A 20661-nucleotide genomic window follows, 5' to 3' on the forward strand; every position below is an offset into this window, starting at 1 on the left:
TCTCTTGAAGTTTATTTTTCTTCTTGTTTTAAGGGGTAAGAAAATAAACTTAATTGTATATTCTCTGAAAACAAGTCTTATTATTATAATTATTATTTAACTAATAAAATTATGAGTTTTTAGATATTTTTACTGGGGGGAAAAAAAGACAAAAAAAATAGCTTAAGAATAATATTATTTGTTGTCAGTAATCAGAACAGGTTTAAAATGCCTGTTTTTGAAATATTATGTTTTTTAAAATGCTTGAAAATGAAAATGCCCTCCTTCCATTTTGTGTGAAGATATAAGGCACCAGAAAATGCAGCTGACAGGGAGACAGGACTCACTGTCATGGAAATTAATTTGCCGACTGGAGTGAGCCCAGTTCTGGAAGATCTAGATATGGTGAGAGACTGAATGTTCTCTTGTAGTACTGCATTCACTCAATGTTTCAGAAAACTGTGCTGATATTTTATATTTCTACATTTTGCAGTACCAGGGTGGAATTGAGTCTCGATTTTCCAACTATGAAGTCATGGGTGACCAAGTTATCCTTCAAATTGATTCAGTGAGCTACATCAAGTATAAGAAATCTCCAAATCTGGCTCGTTTTTTGTTTTTTTTTTTGCATTACTGTGTGTGTGTGTGTGTGTGTGTGTGTGTGTTTAATCCTGTAGAATATTTATCACATGCATTGCTTATTATGCAGATACCCTCAGACAAGTTCTACTGTGTGGGTTTCCGCATTCAAGAGGAGTTTGAAACTGGCATGGCCAGTGCCTCTGTATTCAAAGTTTATGAATTTCATGATCGAGGTATAATGTTTTTACAAATGCTTGAAGTTGAAACTGAAGTGTGTCATTTCTGGCCAACTAGCATCGCCAAATTGAATTGCAAAAGTCATGCTTGTTTTTAAAGAGGTTTCGGGCAAACAGATAGTCCCACCCCAAACTCACATCATTGGTTAAACTAAGGTTGCAGTGACAGGCTGATCGGGATGCTCAAACAAACAGAGCAATGTGTTTATAGAATCACAGAGACACAGTGTTTACACTTTTCAGGGCCGAAAAAGATAAAAAAAAAAAAAAAAAATACACACTTCAGCTTTTAACTGATTTTTGTTTGCACCTAAATTCTGTAATTGAGTCTAATTTAATATGTAATAAACACATTTGATTTTTTTGTAGCAAATGAATGTATAAAGTACTACTATCCAAAAAGCCGTAGGCTGTTACGACTTTGTGAGGGAGACCAATGCCGGTGCATGGCAGGTAGGCAACACATGCACAAGACTACAAATTACACATTTATACTGCTGTTGTGTCTTTTTCTTTTAAATTTATGTGAGGATAATCAAAAAGCATGAAGTTATTATTTACTCTGACCATATGTGTTCACTGAGTGTAATATGTCTGTGTTAGTTTCATTGGTATTTCTATGTCCTTTCTGAAATTAGCGGAATGTTGCAACTTTAAATCCACCACTGATTCCAGGATCACCGTTAACCAGCGCTTAAAGGATGTGTGCAAAGAAAGTGTAAAATATGGTACATATTTATCTTTTAACCTTCATGTCACAAATTTAGAAAAAAAAAAAAAAAAGAAATCAGCAAATGTGCAATAAAGTTCACTTAAGTCTGCAAAAGACTATAAAAATAAGAGTATAAGTGTGCACATATGTTTCATGGCAATGGTACATTTTTAATAAATGGTATAAATTAGATTTATTTAAATATGCCTAACTTTGCAACATACAAATGTTAAATGTAGTGACAAATGCAGATGCTTTGCCATTTACCAAACTGTTTTGTTTAAAACTTACAAATTTTGTTTTTTAAGTTCATACTCCTCATTAAGTTTAATTAAATGTTGTACATTTATTTTGAATTCAAAATATGTACATTATTTAAAGATTACTCAGTGAAGGTTGATGGAAAGTTGTCAAAATAGAAATGTGTAAGAATAGACTGAAATATTTTAAGTGTAATTGACTTGTGTTTTGTTTTTCTCCAGCTTTTAGAGTGTTAATTCAATCCTCTGAGGCAGCTGGGGATTTTGTTACTTACAAAGCAAATGTTGAAGCAGTCCTCCAAAAAGGCAAGAGTCTATTAAATATTATTTGAGTCTTAAATAATAAATGTTTAAGTAGTAAGAAAAAGTTGTATATATATATATATATATATATATATATATATATATATATATATATATATATATTTTTTTTTTTTTTTTTTTAAACAAGCTTCCTGACATAATGCAACTTTTTTCTGTTCTACAGAACAAGCAGATGACATAAAAAAAGATTCAGAGATAGAATTGGTTAAAAAGGCAACTTGCAATTCAAATTTTGAAGTTGGCAAGAAGTATCTAATAATGACTGCTGAGAGCATACAGATGCGAGTGGGTCATGTTTACAAGTGAGTTTTTATCTGCTCTTTTGTTTATTTATTAAAGTATTAGTTCACCCAAAAATGAAAATTCAGTCATTGTTTACTCACACACTATATGACTTTCTTTCTTTTTCTTAACAAAAAAGGGAGTAATTGTGAAAAAATGTTGTGTTCAGTGATGTCATACAATGGCAGTTTATGGTGACCACCTCTTCAAGCTTCAAAAGGACACAAAAGTATAATTCAGAAGTCTAATAAATTATTGTATGCGACTTATGTGTTGTTCTTAAGGAATACAATAAGGTTTGGTGAGAAACAAACAGAAATCTAATGTATTATTAAGCGAAACTCTTGACCAACAGTTGATCTCCTGTGCTCATTCATGAGTCTGCTCGAGCTATAGAGCTACTTGCACAAGAGCAACAGTAGTTACGCTGCCACTCACAAGGTGGAGCTTCGTTTTGTTTCGCTCCAACAGTAACACCAGCGATATTACAACAGAAAACACAACATAGCTGCACATAAACCAGAGAGCAGAACTTACAAACATGTCCGAAGATTTTGTAGTAAAAAAAAAAAAAAAGATGCATTTCTATGCCAAGCCTTATTTGTTTGAACTGAAGTCATCATTCAAACAGTGTGATGGAGCAGGCTGAAGGTAGCAACACACACACTCAGATGCTACAGTCAGACAGTGTGTGTGTGTCAGACCTCCACAAAAACAGTCAATAGATGTAACATTCTCTTAAAAAATCAAGTTGTTTTAACCGGCAAGTGAGATGCTGGCTATAAGAATGATTATTGGACCAGTGCCAGTTCATAGCGGACAGGGTTACCCGGCGTGAAGCCAAATATAGAAACCAAGTGAACGACAGAATGTCCCGTCACAGCTGCTTAGGACAAAATCTCTTACTAACATAGAAAAAATAACTTTTATTCTGTGTCGTTTGGCGCTTGAGTAGGACACGGTGTGACTGTAGCTACCTTCAGCCCATCTCCCTGTTTGATTGAGGACTCCAGTTCAAACAAATAAGGCTGGACATTGAAATGTATCTATTCTTCCACTACAAACTCTTCAGGTATGTTTTGTAAGTTCTGTTCTCTGGTTTGTGTGCAGCTATGTTGTGATTTATTCTGTTAATATCACTGGTGCTCCCATTGAAACGAAATGCTTGAACGCCCCACCTCACAGACAGCAGCATAACTACTGTTGCTCTTGTGCAAGGAGCCCTAAAGCTCGCGTGCAGACTAATGAACGCACACAACAGATCAACTGTTGGTCGAGAGTTTCTCACAAATCCTTATCGTATTACTTCAGAACAAGACATGACTCACATACAATAATTTTTTAGACTTCTGAATTATAATTTTGCATTCTTTTGAAGCTTGAAGAGGTGGTCACCATAAATTGCCATTTTATGACATCACTGAGCACAATTTTTCTTCACAATTTCACTCTTTGTGTTAAGAAAAAGAAAGAAAGTCATATGGGGTTATAACAACACAGGGTGAGTAAACAATGACTGAATTTTCATTTTTGGGTGAACTATCCCTTTAACAGTCACACATTACCAAAGGCACAAGGTGGACCTTATGCATCATGGGTGGTAAAAATCTTTCTCAGATTTAACAACAGCTCAGATGCAAAACTGATGTTCTCCATGTTTCAGGTATAAGTTTCCTATGGACTCACATGCTTGGGTGGACTGGTGGCCACGTGACTCTGACTGCAAAGATGAAGCCTGCAGACAACATGTCAGCGTTTTGAATGATTTTGAATTCGAATACATATTATCTGGCTGTGGGGATAAGTGATCAAATATAATGTCAGTCGAAGATATCATTCTTATGTCTGTTGTTATTCTATAACTTTGTTGGGTTTCTTGCACATGACAACATAATACAAAGAACTGAACATATGGTACAACTGGCCTAAAAGGACCCTTAAATAAAATGTAGGCTACTATTTCTGATCCTAAAGTGTATTATGATTTTTTAAATGCTTTTGTTTAAATATATTGGTAAAGAATTTGTGTGAAAAGAAATTATAAAATGTTTTGATTAAAATATATAAGGGTGGCAAGGGTGGCATTTTCACTACACTTCACTAATGTATGGGCAATAGTGGCAGGGCAAAATTTGTTACTGTATGAAATACTTTGGATATACTGTAGAAATATTACATTTAAATGAATACTTACTCTAAATAACCACTTCAGAGGGGGGTTTCTGTATTTTTCAATCAGTTCTGGTATCTCATAATCTTGAAAAGATTGTTTATTTGTTTTGTTTTTTTTTTTTTACCTCTGTTACCCAGCCTGTATTTTTAATCACTTTGAACAAAGTAAAAAAAAAAAAAAAAACATGAATAATAATTTAGTAAATTATTGTAGACTGTGCACTTAGTAACTTTTGTCTTTGTATTGTCTAGGACTTACACTGACACTGAGCGGCTTTGATACAGCATCATAGAAATAAATCAATAGTTTTCAGTTTCAGATGTCATTGTAGAAATGTAGTATTCACAGTCAGCCATGATTACTTTAATAAGTGAGTGAAAGTGTCAAATAACAGGATGGTTACTGAGATTAAGTGAGTAGTATTCGGCTGGTCATGTGATTTTAACATGGGAGCCCCCATGTGCGGACCCCCTCCATGTAGAATAAAACAGATTTTATAAGATTACTGATATGACTGGAGTCTTCATTTTAATGTGAGTGCTCTTGATTTCCTACATATATTGCAAAATTACAATTCGTGTCTTTAAGAGTTTAACTTTTTTAATAAGGAAGTCTTTCTAGCAAGTCAGTCCACTGTCAGCCATCTTTGGAATGCTCTCGGGAGGTTATTTTCAGTCATGCCAGTGCAGCTCCTATCTACTTGAAAGGGGAAAGACCAAAATCTCAAATACAGTTGGTCAAAATTAGGATCAGAGAACATATTTCAAATCAGCAATAAAATCTGACAATATTGGTATCATAAATTGTGATTATTTACCTCATATTTTGCTAAAAAGATATATAATATATATAAATATTTATAGCTAATGCGCATGCACGTTCTAGAGCTGATTGACAGGTGATGTCTGTATCTAAAAGGTGATTGGCTCTTTTAACTGTAAGGCGGGACTTCCTTTCTACATGCGTTGACCGTTGGGCGCTTAGAGCTGCTTGGTTGAGCGCTCCAATTTCTCCCATTCATTTGAATAGAAGTGGCCCGTCTCTGCTAAATTATCACTACTCGAGCGCACAGGACTCTTAATTTGAAGTGCATGCAGCTGAGTCACGTGATCCAAACATCACCGCGAATCATTTGAGTTCATGTCAAGCTAGAGACGGCTAGCTCATTGTAAACATCCAGAAACGCCACATTAAGAGCCCAGGGAAAACAGATAAAGAAACCCGGCTTTTATAATTACTTTTCAGATTTGCCAAGGATGACTCGAGGATTCATAAGGACATGTTCTATTTGACGGCCACTGGCTGATCGCTCGTCGTCCTGTTCGGTCGCCATGGAAACACAGCTAACACAAGTTGACCAGTCGAGACAAACCAGTGACATACCAGTTAGATGACGAAACTGTTTTAAATTGATCGAGGTCTCTAGTTCGCATTAGCTATTGGTCTTCATCGTCGTATATTATAGCATAAAGACTAGTTGAAGAAAATATTTCTACTCAACTGCCGTCAGCTATGTTTTAATAGTTGAGGTATTTCAGGATGAACATCCTAATCGCCGACCTCCTCAAATAACCAAATAACCGCTGAAAATTAAGATCCCGTTTACATGAGATTAAAATGAAAAGATGGGGTCAGACGCGCAAACGATCACCAACAGGTGTATCCAAATGTCCGAAGAACCTCCAGAGCAAAGCTGTGTCGCCCAACGCCATCTCATGGTCGGACACTGAGGATGGAGATCTTAGAGATGATCCCAGTGATGATGGTAAACCTGTCTTATATCCTACAGTAAAGGAGACTCAGCACTGACCGTTTAGTCATGAAACAGCATGCACTCTTATCTGATGAGGCCATTCAAGCCCATTCATTTTCATTCAGAGTTGTTTTTTGTGTATAGGCCTAGCCCTTATTATGAGTGTTTGTTTCTTTCTGACAGATTATCTTGCTAAAAAAGGTTGTCATTGTTTATGATGGGGTTTATAGTGAAAATATGGCAGGGACTGTCTCAAGCATTGCTCACATGCACTTACACAAATATCTACTCACAGACAAAAGAAAATACAAGGGAACTCGATACATCACTGAAGATCTGATCAGGCGATTGACTAAATGTGACAATTTTGCTCTGGTGCGGACTCTGGATCTGTCTACATCTACGAGTAGTGACAAACAATTTAGGGTAAGATTTTGAAAATATTTAATAAATGTGATTACTTTGAATAGTACAGAGCAGGGGTTTTCAAACTTTCTGATGCCAAGGACCCACAAATTTGATGATGCCCTTGTGAGAAAAATAGAGCATAATGTTATAAAGACTTCTTGTCTGAAAAATTAAATAAATGGCTTTTATATTGTCTGTACTAAAGCCAAAATAAATTATTATAATATTATCTGGGAAATATGTGCTTCTTATTAAATTGACAGAGTATCTTTCAAGTTATTTTAGATGTAAAAACCCCTGAAGTGAAACATTTTCAGTTCTATTCCATTTTAAAAATAATATAATAAAAAAATGTATTTATTTTAAATGAAAGTGCAAAAAGTGCTATATCTATATACTTCTTACAAATAAGATTTTTTTTCTTCATAATATATTAAATGAAATGTTTTTATTTCTAACTAAGGCTGCCAATACAATAAAATAATCATGTTTTATCAAATGATTTTAGAATGAAATGGTAATAATTTCAACAGTTTTACATTTTTGAAAGAATTGTGTGGACCCCTGGGGGTCCCCGGACCCCAGTTCTGCCTTAGAGGACAGGGCGTGAATTTTTTTTCTTAAATAGTTTTGAGTGCCCTCGCAATACATTTTGCATGGCATTACTATACAGTAACCATATTTCAACCTTACTATTCATAGTGAAACCATCATGTTAATACAGGAAAATGAAAACTATGTTAATAAAAATAATACTTTTGTGGTTATTTTGATTTTACACCCATAGTAACCACAAGATTAACGATGGTTAATCTATAGTAAAGCCATGGTTACTATATGGGTACAGTATACTGTATATCCGCCAACAGCAGTCGTGGTGTTTGGTATAGAAACATGCATGGTTACTACAATATTACTATAGTAAAAACATAATTTCCACTAAAAACTATGGTTACTACAGTCTACAATATTGCTATAGTTAAACTATGGTATTTGTATGGTAACCATGATAACAACAAAATTATGTTATTTATTACCATAGTTTTCATTTTCCTGCATTATCACTATGGTTACACTACAAATATTGTGGATAAAATATAGTTACTGTAGTAAAAACATGGTAAATTTACTGCGAGGGAACGCAAAACTATTTCAGAAAAACAAAATTTCCACCCTGTCCTCTAAGGTGCTCCATAATTAAACCCTATGTAGGTGTATTTTGCTTTTCATTTCCACTGACATTTGTGATTTCTTATCTTTTCAGTATATTGAAAACTTGGACAAGTGTGATCACCTGCAGGTTCTTAATCTCAGTAACAACAGGATCGAGAAAATTGAGAAACTCGAGAAGCTTTGCAAATTACGGGAACTTCACCTTTCCAATAATAGGATACTGTAAGATACTGTTGTTTTTTCAGCTGAAAGAATAAAATTTCCTTACAAAATCAAAACATAGTTCCATGGTAGAGTGATGTGTCAGATAGTAATGTATGTAGGCACTTTGATATATACACTGGTACTGAATGATTACCATATTCCTGTACTATGGTATTTACATAATACTCCAAGGTACTTCAAAGAACACCATGGTACAATTCCAAAAATGGTATTGCCATGGTACATGTCCAAAAACCATGGGAGTCACTTTTTTATTGGTGTTATAGAACATTCTATCTTTACAGGTATATTACAGAAAACATATAATGTTTAAAAGGCCAATGAAAGCTGTAATAATATATATACAGTGCATCCGGAAAGTATTCACAACGCTTCACTTTTTCCACATTTTGTTATGTTACAGCCTTATTCCAAAATGGATTAAATTCATTATTTTCCTCAATTCTACAAACAATACCCCATAATGACAACGTGAAAGAAGTTTGTTTGAAATCTTTGGAAATTTATTAAAAAAAAAAAATGAAAAAAAAAAAAAAAAATCACATGTACATAAGTATTCACAGCCTTTGCTCAATACTTTGTTGAAGCACCTTTGGCACCAATTACAGCCTCAAGTCTTTTTGAGTATGATGCTACAAGCTTGGCACACCTATTTTTGGGCAGTTTCTCCCATTCTTCTTTGCAGGACCTCTCAAGCTCCATCAGGTTGGATGGGGAGCGTCGGTGCACAGCCATTTTCAGATCTCTCCAGAGATGTTCAATTGGGTTCAAGTAAGTCTGGGCTCTGGCTGGGCCACTCAAGGACATTCACAGAGTTGTCCCGTAGCCACTCCTTTGTTATCTTGGCTGTGTGCTTAGGGTCGTTGTCCTGTTGGAAGATGAACTTTTGCCCCAGTCTGAGGTCCAGAGCGCTCTGGAGCAGGTTTTCATCAAGGATGTCTCTGTACATTGCTGCATTCGTCTTTCCCTCGATCCTGACTAGTCTCCATGTTCCTGCCGCTGAAAAACATCCCCACAGCATGATGCTGCCACCACCATGCTTCTCTGTAGGGATGATATTGGCCAGGTGATGAGCGGTGCCTGGTTTCCTCCAGATATGATGCTTGCCATTCAGGCCAAAGAGTTCAATATTTGTTTCTCATGGTCTGAAAGTCCTTCAGGTGCCTTTTGGCAAACTCCAGGTGGGCTGTCATGTGCCTTTTACTGAGGAGTGGCTTCCGTCTGGCCACTCTACCATACAGGCCTGATTGGTGGAGTGCTGCAGAGATGGTTGTTCTTGTGGAAGGTTCTCCTCTCTCCACAGAGAAATGCTGGAGCTCTGTCAGAGTGACCATTGGGTTCTTGGTCACCTCCCTGACTAAGGCACTTCTCCCCCGATCGCTCAGTTTGGCCAGGCTGTCAGCTCTAGGAAGAGTCCTGGTGGTTCCAAACTTCTTCCATTTACGGATGATGGAGGCCACTGTGCTCATTGGGACCTTCAATGCTGCAGAAATTTTTCTGTACCCTACCCCAGATCTGTGCCTCGATACAATCCTGTCTCGGAGGTCTACAGGCAATTCCTTGGACTTCATGGCTTGGTTTGTGCTCTGACATGCACTGTTAACTGTGGGACCTTATATAGACAGGTGTGTGCCTTTCCAAATCATGTCCAATCAACTGAATTTACCACAGGTGGACTCCAATCAAGTTGTAGAAACATCTCAAGGATGATCAGTGGAAACAGGATGCACCTGAGCTCAATTTTGAGTGTCATGGCAAAGGCTGTGAATACTTATGTATGTGATATTTTTTTTTCATTTTTTATTTTTAATAAATTTGCAAAGATTTCAAACAAACTTCTTTCACATTGTCATTATGGGGTATTGTTTCTAGAATTTTGAGGAAAATAATGAATTTAATCCGTTTTGGAATAAGGCTGTAACATAACAAAATGTGGAAAAAGTGAAGCGCTGTGAATACTTTCCGGATGTATTGTGTATAATATATATATATATATATTTATATATATATATATATATATATATATATATATATGTGTATATATATATATATATATATATATATATATGTGTATATATATATATGTGTATATATGTATATATATATATATATATATATATATATATATATATATATATATATATATATATATATATAGCACCAATTCTCCTAGGTACACCTGGACACAGTTTTTCTTGGTTGTTGGCAGATAGGATGTTCCAAGCTTCTTGGAGAATTCGCCACGGTTCTTCAGTCTATTTAGGCTGTCTCAACTGCTTTGGACTCTTCATGTAATCTCAGACTGACACGATGTTCAGTGGGGGGCTTTGTGGGGACCATGACATCTGTTGCAGGGCTCCCTGTTCTTCTATTCTATTCTATTAGCAAAAGGAACGTTTGGGAGCCTAAAATTTATATTTCTTATTGACACTAAAGCTGAAGATATAAATAACCATCTTAAGACAAATGTTTTTGTGAAACATCTTATGTGCCTAAGACTTTTGCACAGTACTGTGTATATATACTGTTTAAAAAAGAGGATTCATGACATATCAATATATATATATATATATATATATATATATATATATATATATATATATATATATATATATATATATATAGCGCCTTTCTAAAACCCTAAAAAAGTCTTAAAAAAAGGTATAAAAGTCATTTTGTATTTCATTTAACTGTAGAAAAATTGAAGGGCTAGAGCACATGACAAGTCTTCAGGTTCTGAATCTGGCCTTTAACAACATTGAACATCTACCGGTGTGGCTGGCAAAGAAGCTCAGATCACTTCAGACCATAAACCTCAAGAAGAACAAGATATTCTCGGTGGGTCCAATTTCTGTTCTTTTCATAGAAAAGCAAATGTAAACATTTGCCTACTGTATATTTGTTTATCTTAACCAAGCTACTACATGTCCTTTTATATCACATCTTGAACATCTTGATCAACATTATCCATCTTTTTAATCTAGCTTCATGAGGTGACTAAACTGAAGCCGCTGAAGAACCTGACGAGTCTGACATTAGCAGAGAACCCTGTTTCCAGTCTGCCCCACTACCACCTCTTTCTGATCTTTCATCTGAGGTCACTAGAGATATTGGATGGACAGCCAGTTAGTCTTCAGGAAAGAGAGGAAGCACATCAACGCTTTCACATGGGTACAACTGTTCATCTTCCATGTTTATTGGCCAAACATTTGCCTCCATTGTACTATTATAATCTGAGCCCATCTGTGCTCTCTTTACAGAGGAGGTGGAGCGTTTGGAGCAAGAGCTTGTTGTGAGAGCTGAAGAGTTTTCAAGACTGCAGAGAGAGCAGGCTGCAGCACTGGAAGAACTGGAGCGGCAGGAAACAGTCAACCAAAGCCTGAGGCAGCAGAATCAGAAGCAACAGCACTCCCATGAGCAACTTAGAAGAGAACTGGACACTAAATCTGAACTAGTAGGGGGATAGTTTTCACTTTCATCAACCCCAGTGTGAATAGGAATGATAGGGACTCTAATGTGACATGGATTTAAAGGAATAGTTCACCCAAAAAGGAAAATTCTGTCGTAATTTACTCACCTTCATATCGTTCCAAACCCACATCAGTTAATTTTTCATATTTTTTAATAAATATACCAGTCCGTCTTTTCAATAATACTCATTTCAATTTTTAAAAAGGACCCAAAAGTATCATAAAACAGGGCTCCTATGCTAACATTTTTGTTTAAAAGAGATTATGAGAAATGAGATAAGATACATTGTGGAGTTCTTCTTATTCTGACAGTACTATATTAGTTAATAAGTTTAGGTGTCAGGTGTCACTCGCAACGGTGTGCCCAAATAATTTTCCACATTCGCACGCAGTAATTTTTACTCGCAAATGCTTTAGAGCCCTGTAAAAGTAGTCCATGCTGCTTGTTCGCCATATTCCAAGTCTTCTGAAAGCATACGACGAGAAACAACCCAAATGTGAGTAGTTTTTCTGTGAAAACTTGACGTCTGTTGCGCGTTCATGAGTGCATGAGTTAAGCTTGTTCTTGACACTAAACCTGAGATATTCATAAAAAATGATCTGTTTGTGTTCTGCATTAGAAGCAAACAGGTTGGGAATGACATGAGGGTGAGTAAATGGCAGAATTTTCTTTAGTATTATATCTATTTCTAGGTTATAAAAAGCTTTTTTTGAAGGCCTCACTGACTCTCAGGGAAGACAATTGTGATATCTTCTTTAAAATAATAAATAAATAAATATTTCCAGCTAATTCATTAGGAAGTACCACCTTTTTAATCTGAAACTTCCATATATTTGCTTCCAGTCTCATTTCCAATCCAGTTCTCTATGCTTGCAGATTCAAAAGGCACTACAAATGTGCATTTAGAGTACTCAAGTCTAGAGATTAATTTCCCCAACTTTCCTTCTCCTGTCTGTTTCTAGCCAATTCCCTATTCAGCTCTCTCTTCTTACTACACACTGTTCTCAGCTGCTCTAAAGGTACTTTGTTAATGGTGTTGAAATGTGTTTGTTTGTGTTTCCTCATTCATCAAATTCATTCATTTTTCATACTGAACAACACCTTTTTTTTTCTCTGATAATTGGCAGCATGCCACAGATGCTGTCAATTGAAAACTTGTGCTGAACCCGGAATATTGCTCTAGGAGAAACTATGTAACACACAGACTATATAGTCTCCCTATTATTTAGTATACATAGGCATATATTACTTAAAGAGTAACATCTAGAGTATATTCTCCAGCTTTCCTCACAGAAACCATCCACCCTTGGAGCTTTTCTGTATCTTTCACTGTGCTCTTTTGTAAACTGTCTGCATGTCCTTTGCTGTCTCTGTTCTTCATTCCTGCTTCAATCTCAGCTTCCACTTCATGTTCCTCTGCTGGATTCTCTCTGTCAGGTATTTAACTGTCCAGTCTGTTAATAAGCCACACTTATCACTGTATGATGTCGACACTGTGCTTTCATGTGATTCCAGGTGCTCGCTTAGAGAGATGATGATGGTATGACATTGCTATGTTCTTGAGCAAGTTTCTGAGGTTGTTTCTGCATGTATGCGTTCTGTAGTAATGGAAATCTTCACTGATTATTGCTTTGTGAATTTCTGCAAGTGTTATTTTGGCATATTTTAACCTTAAGATAATGGCATAATAAAAAATCTCATTCTGAGTTGATAGGTTTGTAGTGAAGTGCTGCTGATGTGTTGTCTTGTACTATCTAAAATGTTGTTTCTTAATTATTTCTTCCTTACTTCACAGCTGAAGCAGAAAACAGTGGAGTTGACCCAGGCCTGTCAGAAGCACTATGAGTTGGAACAGGAGTTAGCCTTTCACAAAATAGATGCCAAGTTTGATCCTCTTCCGTTCTGTCCAGACCCTGTAAGTTTTATCAATGCCTGTTTATTTGGTGGAATAATTTGTAGAACAATTGATCTCAATTGCTCTATTTAATTATAAAAAATGTTGCTGAAAATTTGCATATATGTATATATACACCGATCAGCCACAAAATTAAAATCACCTGCCTAATATTGTGTAGGTCCCCATCGTGCCGCCAAAACAGCGCCAACCCGCATGTCAGAATAGCATTCTGAGATATTCTTCTCGCTACAGTTGTACAGAGCGGTTATCTGAGTTACCGTAGACTTTCTGTTAGCTCAAACCAGTCTGGCCATTCTCTGTTGACCTCTAGCATCGGCAAGGCATTTCTGTCCGCAGAACTGCCGCTCACTGGATGTTTTTTTGTTTTTGGCACCATTCTGAGTATACTCAAGAGACTGTTGTGTGTGAAAATCCCAGGAGATCAGCAGTTACAGAAATACTCAAACCAGCCCGTCTGGCACCTAAAATCATACCGTGGTCGAAATCACTGAGATCACATTTTTCCCCATTCTGATGGATGATGTGAACAATAACTGAAGCTCCTGTCCCGTATCTGCATGGTGTTATGCATTGCACTGCTACCACACGATTGGCTGATAAGATAATCGCATGATTAAGTAGGTGTTCAGGTGTTCCTAATAAAGTGATCAGAGATTGTATATGTGGGTACTAAACGCATTGTGTAAAGTTATCGTAGGTAAAAAATTATATCATATTTATAGTCACCTTGTCTCTTAAATAGTTCATTTTAAATGGTCCTGCGGTGAAGCTAATAATTGTTTTAATTTTAAATGGTCCTGCAGTAAATGGTAAATTTTTTTTAAAGTACAAATATTCTGTCTGGCTTCTCAATTAATATGGTCATTAAAACAGCATGCATGATAATTATCAGAAAATTAGCTAATGTTTAAAATATGAAATATATCATGTTACACTGCAGGACATGTAACAATCATTGCCACACTTCTGCAGCATTAGTTGATTTTCCCCATCTGAAGTCATCAAGTCCCATCTGAATTTATAAAATAAATTTGCTGTTAAGAAGGTTCCAACTAGGAATAAGTGCCAGGAACAAGAGAAAGTTATGTATTTAGAAAGAGGACAGAATAGAATAAAACTGTTTTAATTTCAAATTAGGTGAATGTAATGTTAAATAAATGTAAATTATTGAAATAATCTCATGTTTGGTTTACAGGTTAGCTTTGGCAGCCTCACTAGCAACAATATATTTAGCATTAGTGGACTTTATTACAGACATTTATCAGAGAATGACTGGCTTAGAGCTTGTATATGACACAAATCAGGCTATGGGAAGATTATATTCACGATTTTCCCTCATTCTTTATGTTCTTCAGGAGGTGAAAATAGAGAACATTTCTAGTGAGAGTCCCTACATAGGAAAGTCTCGTCAGAAAAGGAGCGTCACGTTCACATCAGAGACCATGGATGCACAAGACCAACAGCAGACACTCTCAGTGGATCTGACAGAGGTAGATGACCCAACAAAAGATGACATGTCCAGACATGCCCAACTCAGAGGTACAAAAGGACAAGGGCACTATGACCTTTGAATTATAGTAAAGGATCTGGTCCCACTTTATATTAGGCGTCTATAACTACTATGTACTAGCATTAAAATACATACAATACATTGTATTTATTGTGTAACTACATGTTGTTCCGAAAAATTCTCACAAGATTCACATTTGCTGCTACTGAGGTAAAGGTACAGGTAGGTTAAAGAAGTAGGGATAGGTTTATGGTTATGTTAAGGATTGGGTTAGGGTTAGGGGTAAGGTTAACAGTGTAGCTACAGATGTAATTAAATGCAGGTATTTTAAATTTAAGTACAATGCAGCAACACATCTGTATATAATAAGTACATTTTATCAATGCTTAAGTACATAGTCATTAAAGACACCTTATATAAAGTGGGTCCAATGATCTAAATAGTAACATTTGTTTAAAGTACTTTACGTGTTGTTCTTTTTTTATTTAAGTGTTACTTGTAATAAAGTGTAGATTCTTCTTACTCTTACGCAGTCTTTACTACAGATTAACCTTATTACCTTGCAAGTGCGTGTGCAAATGTGGTGGCGTAGTAGGCTAAAGCACATAACTGGTAATCAGAAGGTTGCTGGTTTAATTCCCACAGCCATCACCATTGTGTCCTTGAGCATGGTACTTAACTCCAGGTTGCTCCAGGTGGATTGTCCCTGTAATAAGTGCACTGTAAGTCGCTTTGGATAAAAGCGTCTGCCAAATGCGTAAATGTAAATGCAAGTGCGTGCTGTACCATGACAGCTTCAAATAAAATTGGTCTGAAATGACTGTTATTTAGTTATTTGTTGGTCCTCTACATTGGCCCCAAAATATATTTGGACACTTAATTCTCACTTAAAATGTATGAATTGTATTGAATTAAAGAGCAAAATAATGTTGGGGGGCCTGGGTAGCTCAGTGAGTAAAGATGCTGACTACCACCCCTGGAGTCGCGAGTTTGAATTCCAAGGCATGCAGAGTGACTCCAGCCTGGTCTCCTAAGCAACCAAATTGGCACGGTTGCTAGGGAGGGTAGAGTCACATGGGGTAACCTCCTCATGGTCTCTATAATGTGGTTCTCGCTCTTGGTGGGGCGTGTGGTGAGTTGTGTGTGGATGCTGCGGTAATGCACTCAACAAGCCACGTAATAAGATGCGCGGGTTGATGGTCTCAGATTTGGAGGCAACAGAGATTCGTCCTCCGCCCCCCGGATTGAGGCTAGTCACTATGCCACCATGAGGACTTAGAGTGTACTGGGAACTGGGCATTCCAAATTGGGGAGAAAAAGGAAAATAATTTTCAAATGCTTTTTGCCACAATTTTGAGCAATTTATCTATTGTTTATAATTTACTAAATTTGTTTTTGTTAAATATTTAGCATGAAAAGTGTTCTTGTGCTATCTTTCTTTAAAATAATTACTATTCGGTTTGATATTCTGTTATCTAATGCAACAACATTCGTACATTTTTTAGTGTGGCCTAAGTGTCCAAATAGTTTCTAGGATCACTATATCCATATGTCTGCCCTTTGTATAATGTCTGCTTCTTAGCTGAGCAGCGATTGCAGCAATTACATAAAGAAATCGAGGACAAAGAACAGCAAATCCTCCGAGCCAGTGAAGAACTCCGACAGCTAGAGGAGGCAGTTTCTCAAAGATGGGTGAGACGTTGCCCTTTTAAACATTTAATGAACTGCTTTTGCTTTTGAAATGCCTCCAGCAATTCTTCTTGGAAAGCTAAAAGATTGCCTTTGTTCTGAGTGGAGCTTATGATGGGGCAGTCCTCATTCAGTTCAGTTTTTTATTATTTCATTCATCTTTAATTAAACCCGATCAGTCAGTAAAGACAGACATGAATGTTTAAGGTGGGGTTTGTTGCTTTTGCATGCAGATCTGTGAAGCGGAGAAGGATCAGCTAAGGCAGGAGCTTCAGAGGAGGATACAGAAGTTGGGAGAGCAGAGAGGAGAGATGAAGGCCCTGGAGAGACAACTGGACAGGCAGAGTGCAGAGAGAAATCAAGCCCAGGATGAAATGGACCAGCTGCAGAGTCTGCTGCACAGCCTGGATCCCAGTGACCCCAGACATGTCAGTATTAACAATGTCTAAAAAACCTAATGCTATTAAAGCAATAGACCTAAATAGGCTGTGTGTTAAAGTGTACATATTTACCAAGGTTAAGTTTGAATTTGTGTGAAGCAGAGTGTCTAAAACCCCCTCAACCGTCAGACTGATCTAACAGTGAAATCGGAAACAGTAGGTTTACTTTTCTGTATCTTCAATAGGTCTGTTCTTGCCGAAATGCGAAACACTGCCCCCAGTGGCCAAAGCCATAAGTGTTGTTGGGTGTATGCGCACGTGTGAGCTTCATTTTCCGATTTCCGATCTTAGTGTACTGGAACTCTCTGCAACAAAATGCTGACTTCCCATGTGATCATATGGCAACTGTGGTAAAATCACAGTAACACACAGCCTCATGGTTTTTTGCTTGTATAAAACTTTTTTTTATGATAAAAGACACCAGTGTTCAATAAATAATTGAATTTGTTTATAATAATATCTCCCGTAAACAAACTATTTTTCCGCCAAGTAAAAGTTGATTAGACTAACTGTAGGCTGTTTACAGTTGCCAGGCAACTTGCTGCATTAAAGGAATATTCCAGGTTCAATACAAGTTAAGCTCAATCGACAGCATTTGTGGCATAAAGTTGATTACCACAAAAAACATTTATAAAAAAATCGCATTTACAGCAAGGCACTGTTTCAAAAGTATAGTCACAACCTGTGTAAACATGACTCTGGCGCAAGTTTATTATTGTAAACTAAAACGAAAACTAAATGTAAAAAAAAACATTTTCATAAACTGAACTAAAAATAAAAATAAAAATCAACATAATTGGAAAAACTGAAACTAAACTAAAATACATTTTCATGGCTCTGAAAAAACTAAAATAAAAGAAGAATAATCGTAAAAAATATTTAGTTTTCTTTTTTGTTGCGCTAAGTTTTTAAACCTTTAAACCCGCTATCATCTTAACATGAAGATGCCGCTAGGTGGCGACAGCACAAGCAGATGGTCTGTTGCCCTCATTATATTAGCAAAGACAGAGCAGGAGGGAAGAATCACTACAGTACATCATGGAGAAACAAAGCAGGTAGAAAACTAGGGTGACCAGAAGTCGAGTTCCAGTTTTACAAGGTGTGTCCCAGTGTCCCGTAATTTCTCTAAAAAAATATAATCATGTCCAATTTTCAGTTGTTTTTTCTTTTAAATAAAATATCCTCAACATCCTTCTTTGTATCGTGTCTGGTATCGACTGCAGGGAAGGGAAGTTATTTTATTGCAGTGCGCGATGATTTGACGATACTTTCATTCTAGTTTTGCAGTAATCCGCTCAGAATCTATCTGGTTACCATGACAATGACTCACGCGCTAGGTGCTCTCTGCTGCTTCGCAAATTAGAAATGCCCAAATGAAAATGCATATTCATACAGCTGTATTATTGTACTATTAAAAATAGTACAAGCACTTAAATGTGGAATTGTATTTTAACTTTTAAGTTCCATTGTTGCAAATTTTGTGTAAAAATATGTAGTTGACAAGAAATTTCAAGCACTGACAAGTCATCATTATTACACATGCAATATGACATCATATGGATAGAATAGGCTATATGGAATTTATACATTTAACAAATATCTAAAAGGTGGTTAAAATCGTATAAAACAATATATAATAAAATAAGATAACATTTTGCATACTAAAAGATGTTATATTGAATTTAGCTACATATTTTAATACAGTGTATGTATATATGCATGTATCGCGAACCCCACAGGTGCCCGAGTTTGAGACTTTCTAAATCTGGTCACCCTATAGAAAACATGCTAGCCATGTCTGGGACTTCAATTATGACACATTTGAACCTTTGCTGGAATTACTGTTCGTTGTGTTGCTAATACATGATGTTAAAACAAAGAGAACCGAAACATTATAATATCCAGTCATTTATTCTGACTTTCTTTCTCACACACACACACACACACACACACACACACACACACACACACACACACAGTCTTTTCACTCATTCTGCCTTACACCGTCAATCAGTGATTTGTTTTACATTTCATTTGGATTGGTATAGAGTTTTGTTGGATGTTCAGTTTTCAGAGTTGCAACGACTTATTTTCTCATGTCAAATGCACTAAAGAGGACTTTGTGGTTAAAGTTCAATAAAAAAGAAGCATTCTTAAATCAGGATTATGTGTTTTTGTCTACTGTAATATCAGTAATAAAATTCAGTTGGTCTTTTTAAAATGAAGATTTTTAATATTATAAGTATTATTTACAAACTGTACATTTGGGTGTCCAGCTATATGACCCATGTTGCGCAAATGCCTGTTTTCCCCATTCTATATGTATCACTTGATATAAAAACTAAAACTAAAATAAAAACTAAATGTAATGAATAACTAAAACTAAACTTTAAAATATTTAAAAACTAAAACTAACAAAGAACTAACAAACAAAATGAAAACTAAACTAAATTGGAGCGAAAAATTAAAAACAAAATAGAAATAAAATTTCAAACTATTATAACCTTGCTCTAGTGTGATACAATCTCTGATCTACATGATTTTAGTGTCACAATATTGCTTATAGTGTTTACTAGTTTTACATCATCATTGCAACAAAGATGTAACTGTGGATCTAACTGTACACAGTTAAGGTTAGTAAGCGATTTTATCACACTAAAATCATGTTAAGATGTTTAATGTTTATCTTGTTGCTATAAAATATATGTCTTCATCAACATCTGCAAATGCCACATCATCAATTTCATGGCTGTAAATTGTTCATTTGTTTCCTTTGTTGTGAGTATTTTCTAATCAGATCTTTTATTCAGATGTGTTTATTCACGTTATATAACATAACAAATTGCATTTCTTTCTGATTTCTGTTAATTGTTTGGCATGAAAACAGTGTGGTGAAAAATGAGTCTCTATCACTTATTTGTTGTTGCACCTCCCTAACAACAGAGAGGATGATACTAAGATGAAGTTCCCTGTGGAATTAATCATTGCTAACCCATATTGTGCAAGTCTGCAGAGGCCACTAGTTGCACTCATGTGAAATGATGTTACTGTCTCTTTAAGAAAAAAAAAGAGCACTTCTGCCCAAGGAGAAATCTGTTGTGGGTGGAGCCAATGAGGTTCCTCACTCCCACCCGGCCTCCAACACAGATGCTGATTGGCTGAGGGGAATATTTTCCTGTGTTGATTCAAACAGAGGGGCTGAGAGGAGCGGAAAGAGTGCAGGGATAGAGGAGGAAGGGGCAAAAATGAAGTCTAAAGGAAGGGGCTACTTCTGGACATAGTTGGACTCCACGGACAAAAGCTCTAAAGTTTAGAGTAGAAGGAGCAGAGCTAAAAGACTCAGGATATGCTTTCTTTCTGCACAAAGATTCCTTGGTACCCCTCATGGGGCAGCAACAGGAGAAACCTGGCTATGTAGAGATAGAAAGCGAAGAGATGGCAGCCACACTGCTGTAGTAAGTACCCCACTGGGGCAAAGGAGGGGCTCATGGGAGGCTGCTGTCATACTCTTACAAGTCTAACAGTT

The 20661-nt window shown here is 36.3% G+C and overlaps 2 protein-coding genes across 8 annotated transcripts in view; both read left to right on the top strand.

The window, feature by feature from the left end:
• LOC127427671 (complement C5-like) overlaps positions 1-5050 on the top strand; it is a 36767-nt gene extending 31717 nt beyond the window's left edge. For all 3 annotated transcript variants that reach the window (XM_051675393.1, XM_051675403.1, XM_051675412.1), the window contains 8 exons: positions 282-384; positions 473-547; positions 689-794; positions 1167-1250; positions 1436-1525; positions 1992-2075; positions 2257-2395; positions 4039-5050. In XM_051675393.1, the coding sequence (XP_051531353.1) occupies positions 282-384; positions 473-547; positions 689-794; positions 1167-1250; positions 1436-1525; positions 1992-2075; positions 2257-2395; positions 4039-4183 (826 nt within the window). In that variant the 3' untranslated portion in view covers positions 4184-5050. The remainder of the gene's footprint in view (positions 1-281; positions 385-472; positions 548-688; positions 795-1166; positions 1251-1435; positions 1526-1991; positions 2076-2256; positions 2396-4038) is intronic.
• Positions 5051-5681: 631 nt separating this feature from the next.
• cntrl (centriolin) overlaps positions 5682-20661 on the top strand; it is a 52197-nt gene continuing 37217 nt past the window's right edge. For 2 of the 5 annotated variants that reach the window (XM_051660883.1, XM_051660893.1), the window contains exons 1-11: positions 5685-6313; positions 6597-6727; positions 7974-8104; positions 10804-10945; positions 11092-11278; positions 11368-11561; positions 12541-12597; positions 13374-13493; positions 14852-15035; positions 16589-16698; positions 16929-17123. In XM_051660883.1, the coding sequence (XP_051516843.1) occupies positions 6166-6313; positions 6597-6727; positions 7974-8104; positions 10804-10945; positions 11092-11278; positions 11368-11561; positions 12541-12597; positions 13374-13493; positions 14852-15035; positions 16589-16698; positions 16929-17123 (1599 nt within the window). In that variant the 5' untranslated portion in view covers positions 5685-6165. Of the gene's footprint in view, positions 6314-6596; positions 6728-7973; positions 8105-10803; positions 10946-11091; positions 11279-11367; positions 11562-12540; positions 12598-12917; positions 13016-13093; positions 13119-13373; positions 13494-14851; positions 15036-16588; positions 16699-16928; positions 17124-20661 lie in introns of those variants that run through there. The other 3 variants (XM_051660907.1, XM_051660901.1, XM_051660916.1) reach the window with 3 other exon arrangements.

The sequence above is a fragment of the Myxocyprinus asiaticus genome, chromosome 3 (genome assembly GCF_019703515.2).
Source record: "Myxocyprinus asiaticus isolate MX2 ecotype Aquarium Trade chromosome 3, UBuf_Myxa_2, whole genome shotgun sequence".
Classification (NCBI taxonomy): Eukaryota; Metazoa; Chordata; class Actinopteri; order Cypriniformes; family Catostomidae; genus Myxocyprinus; species Myxocyprinus asiaticus.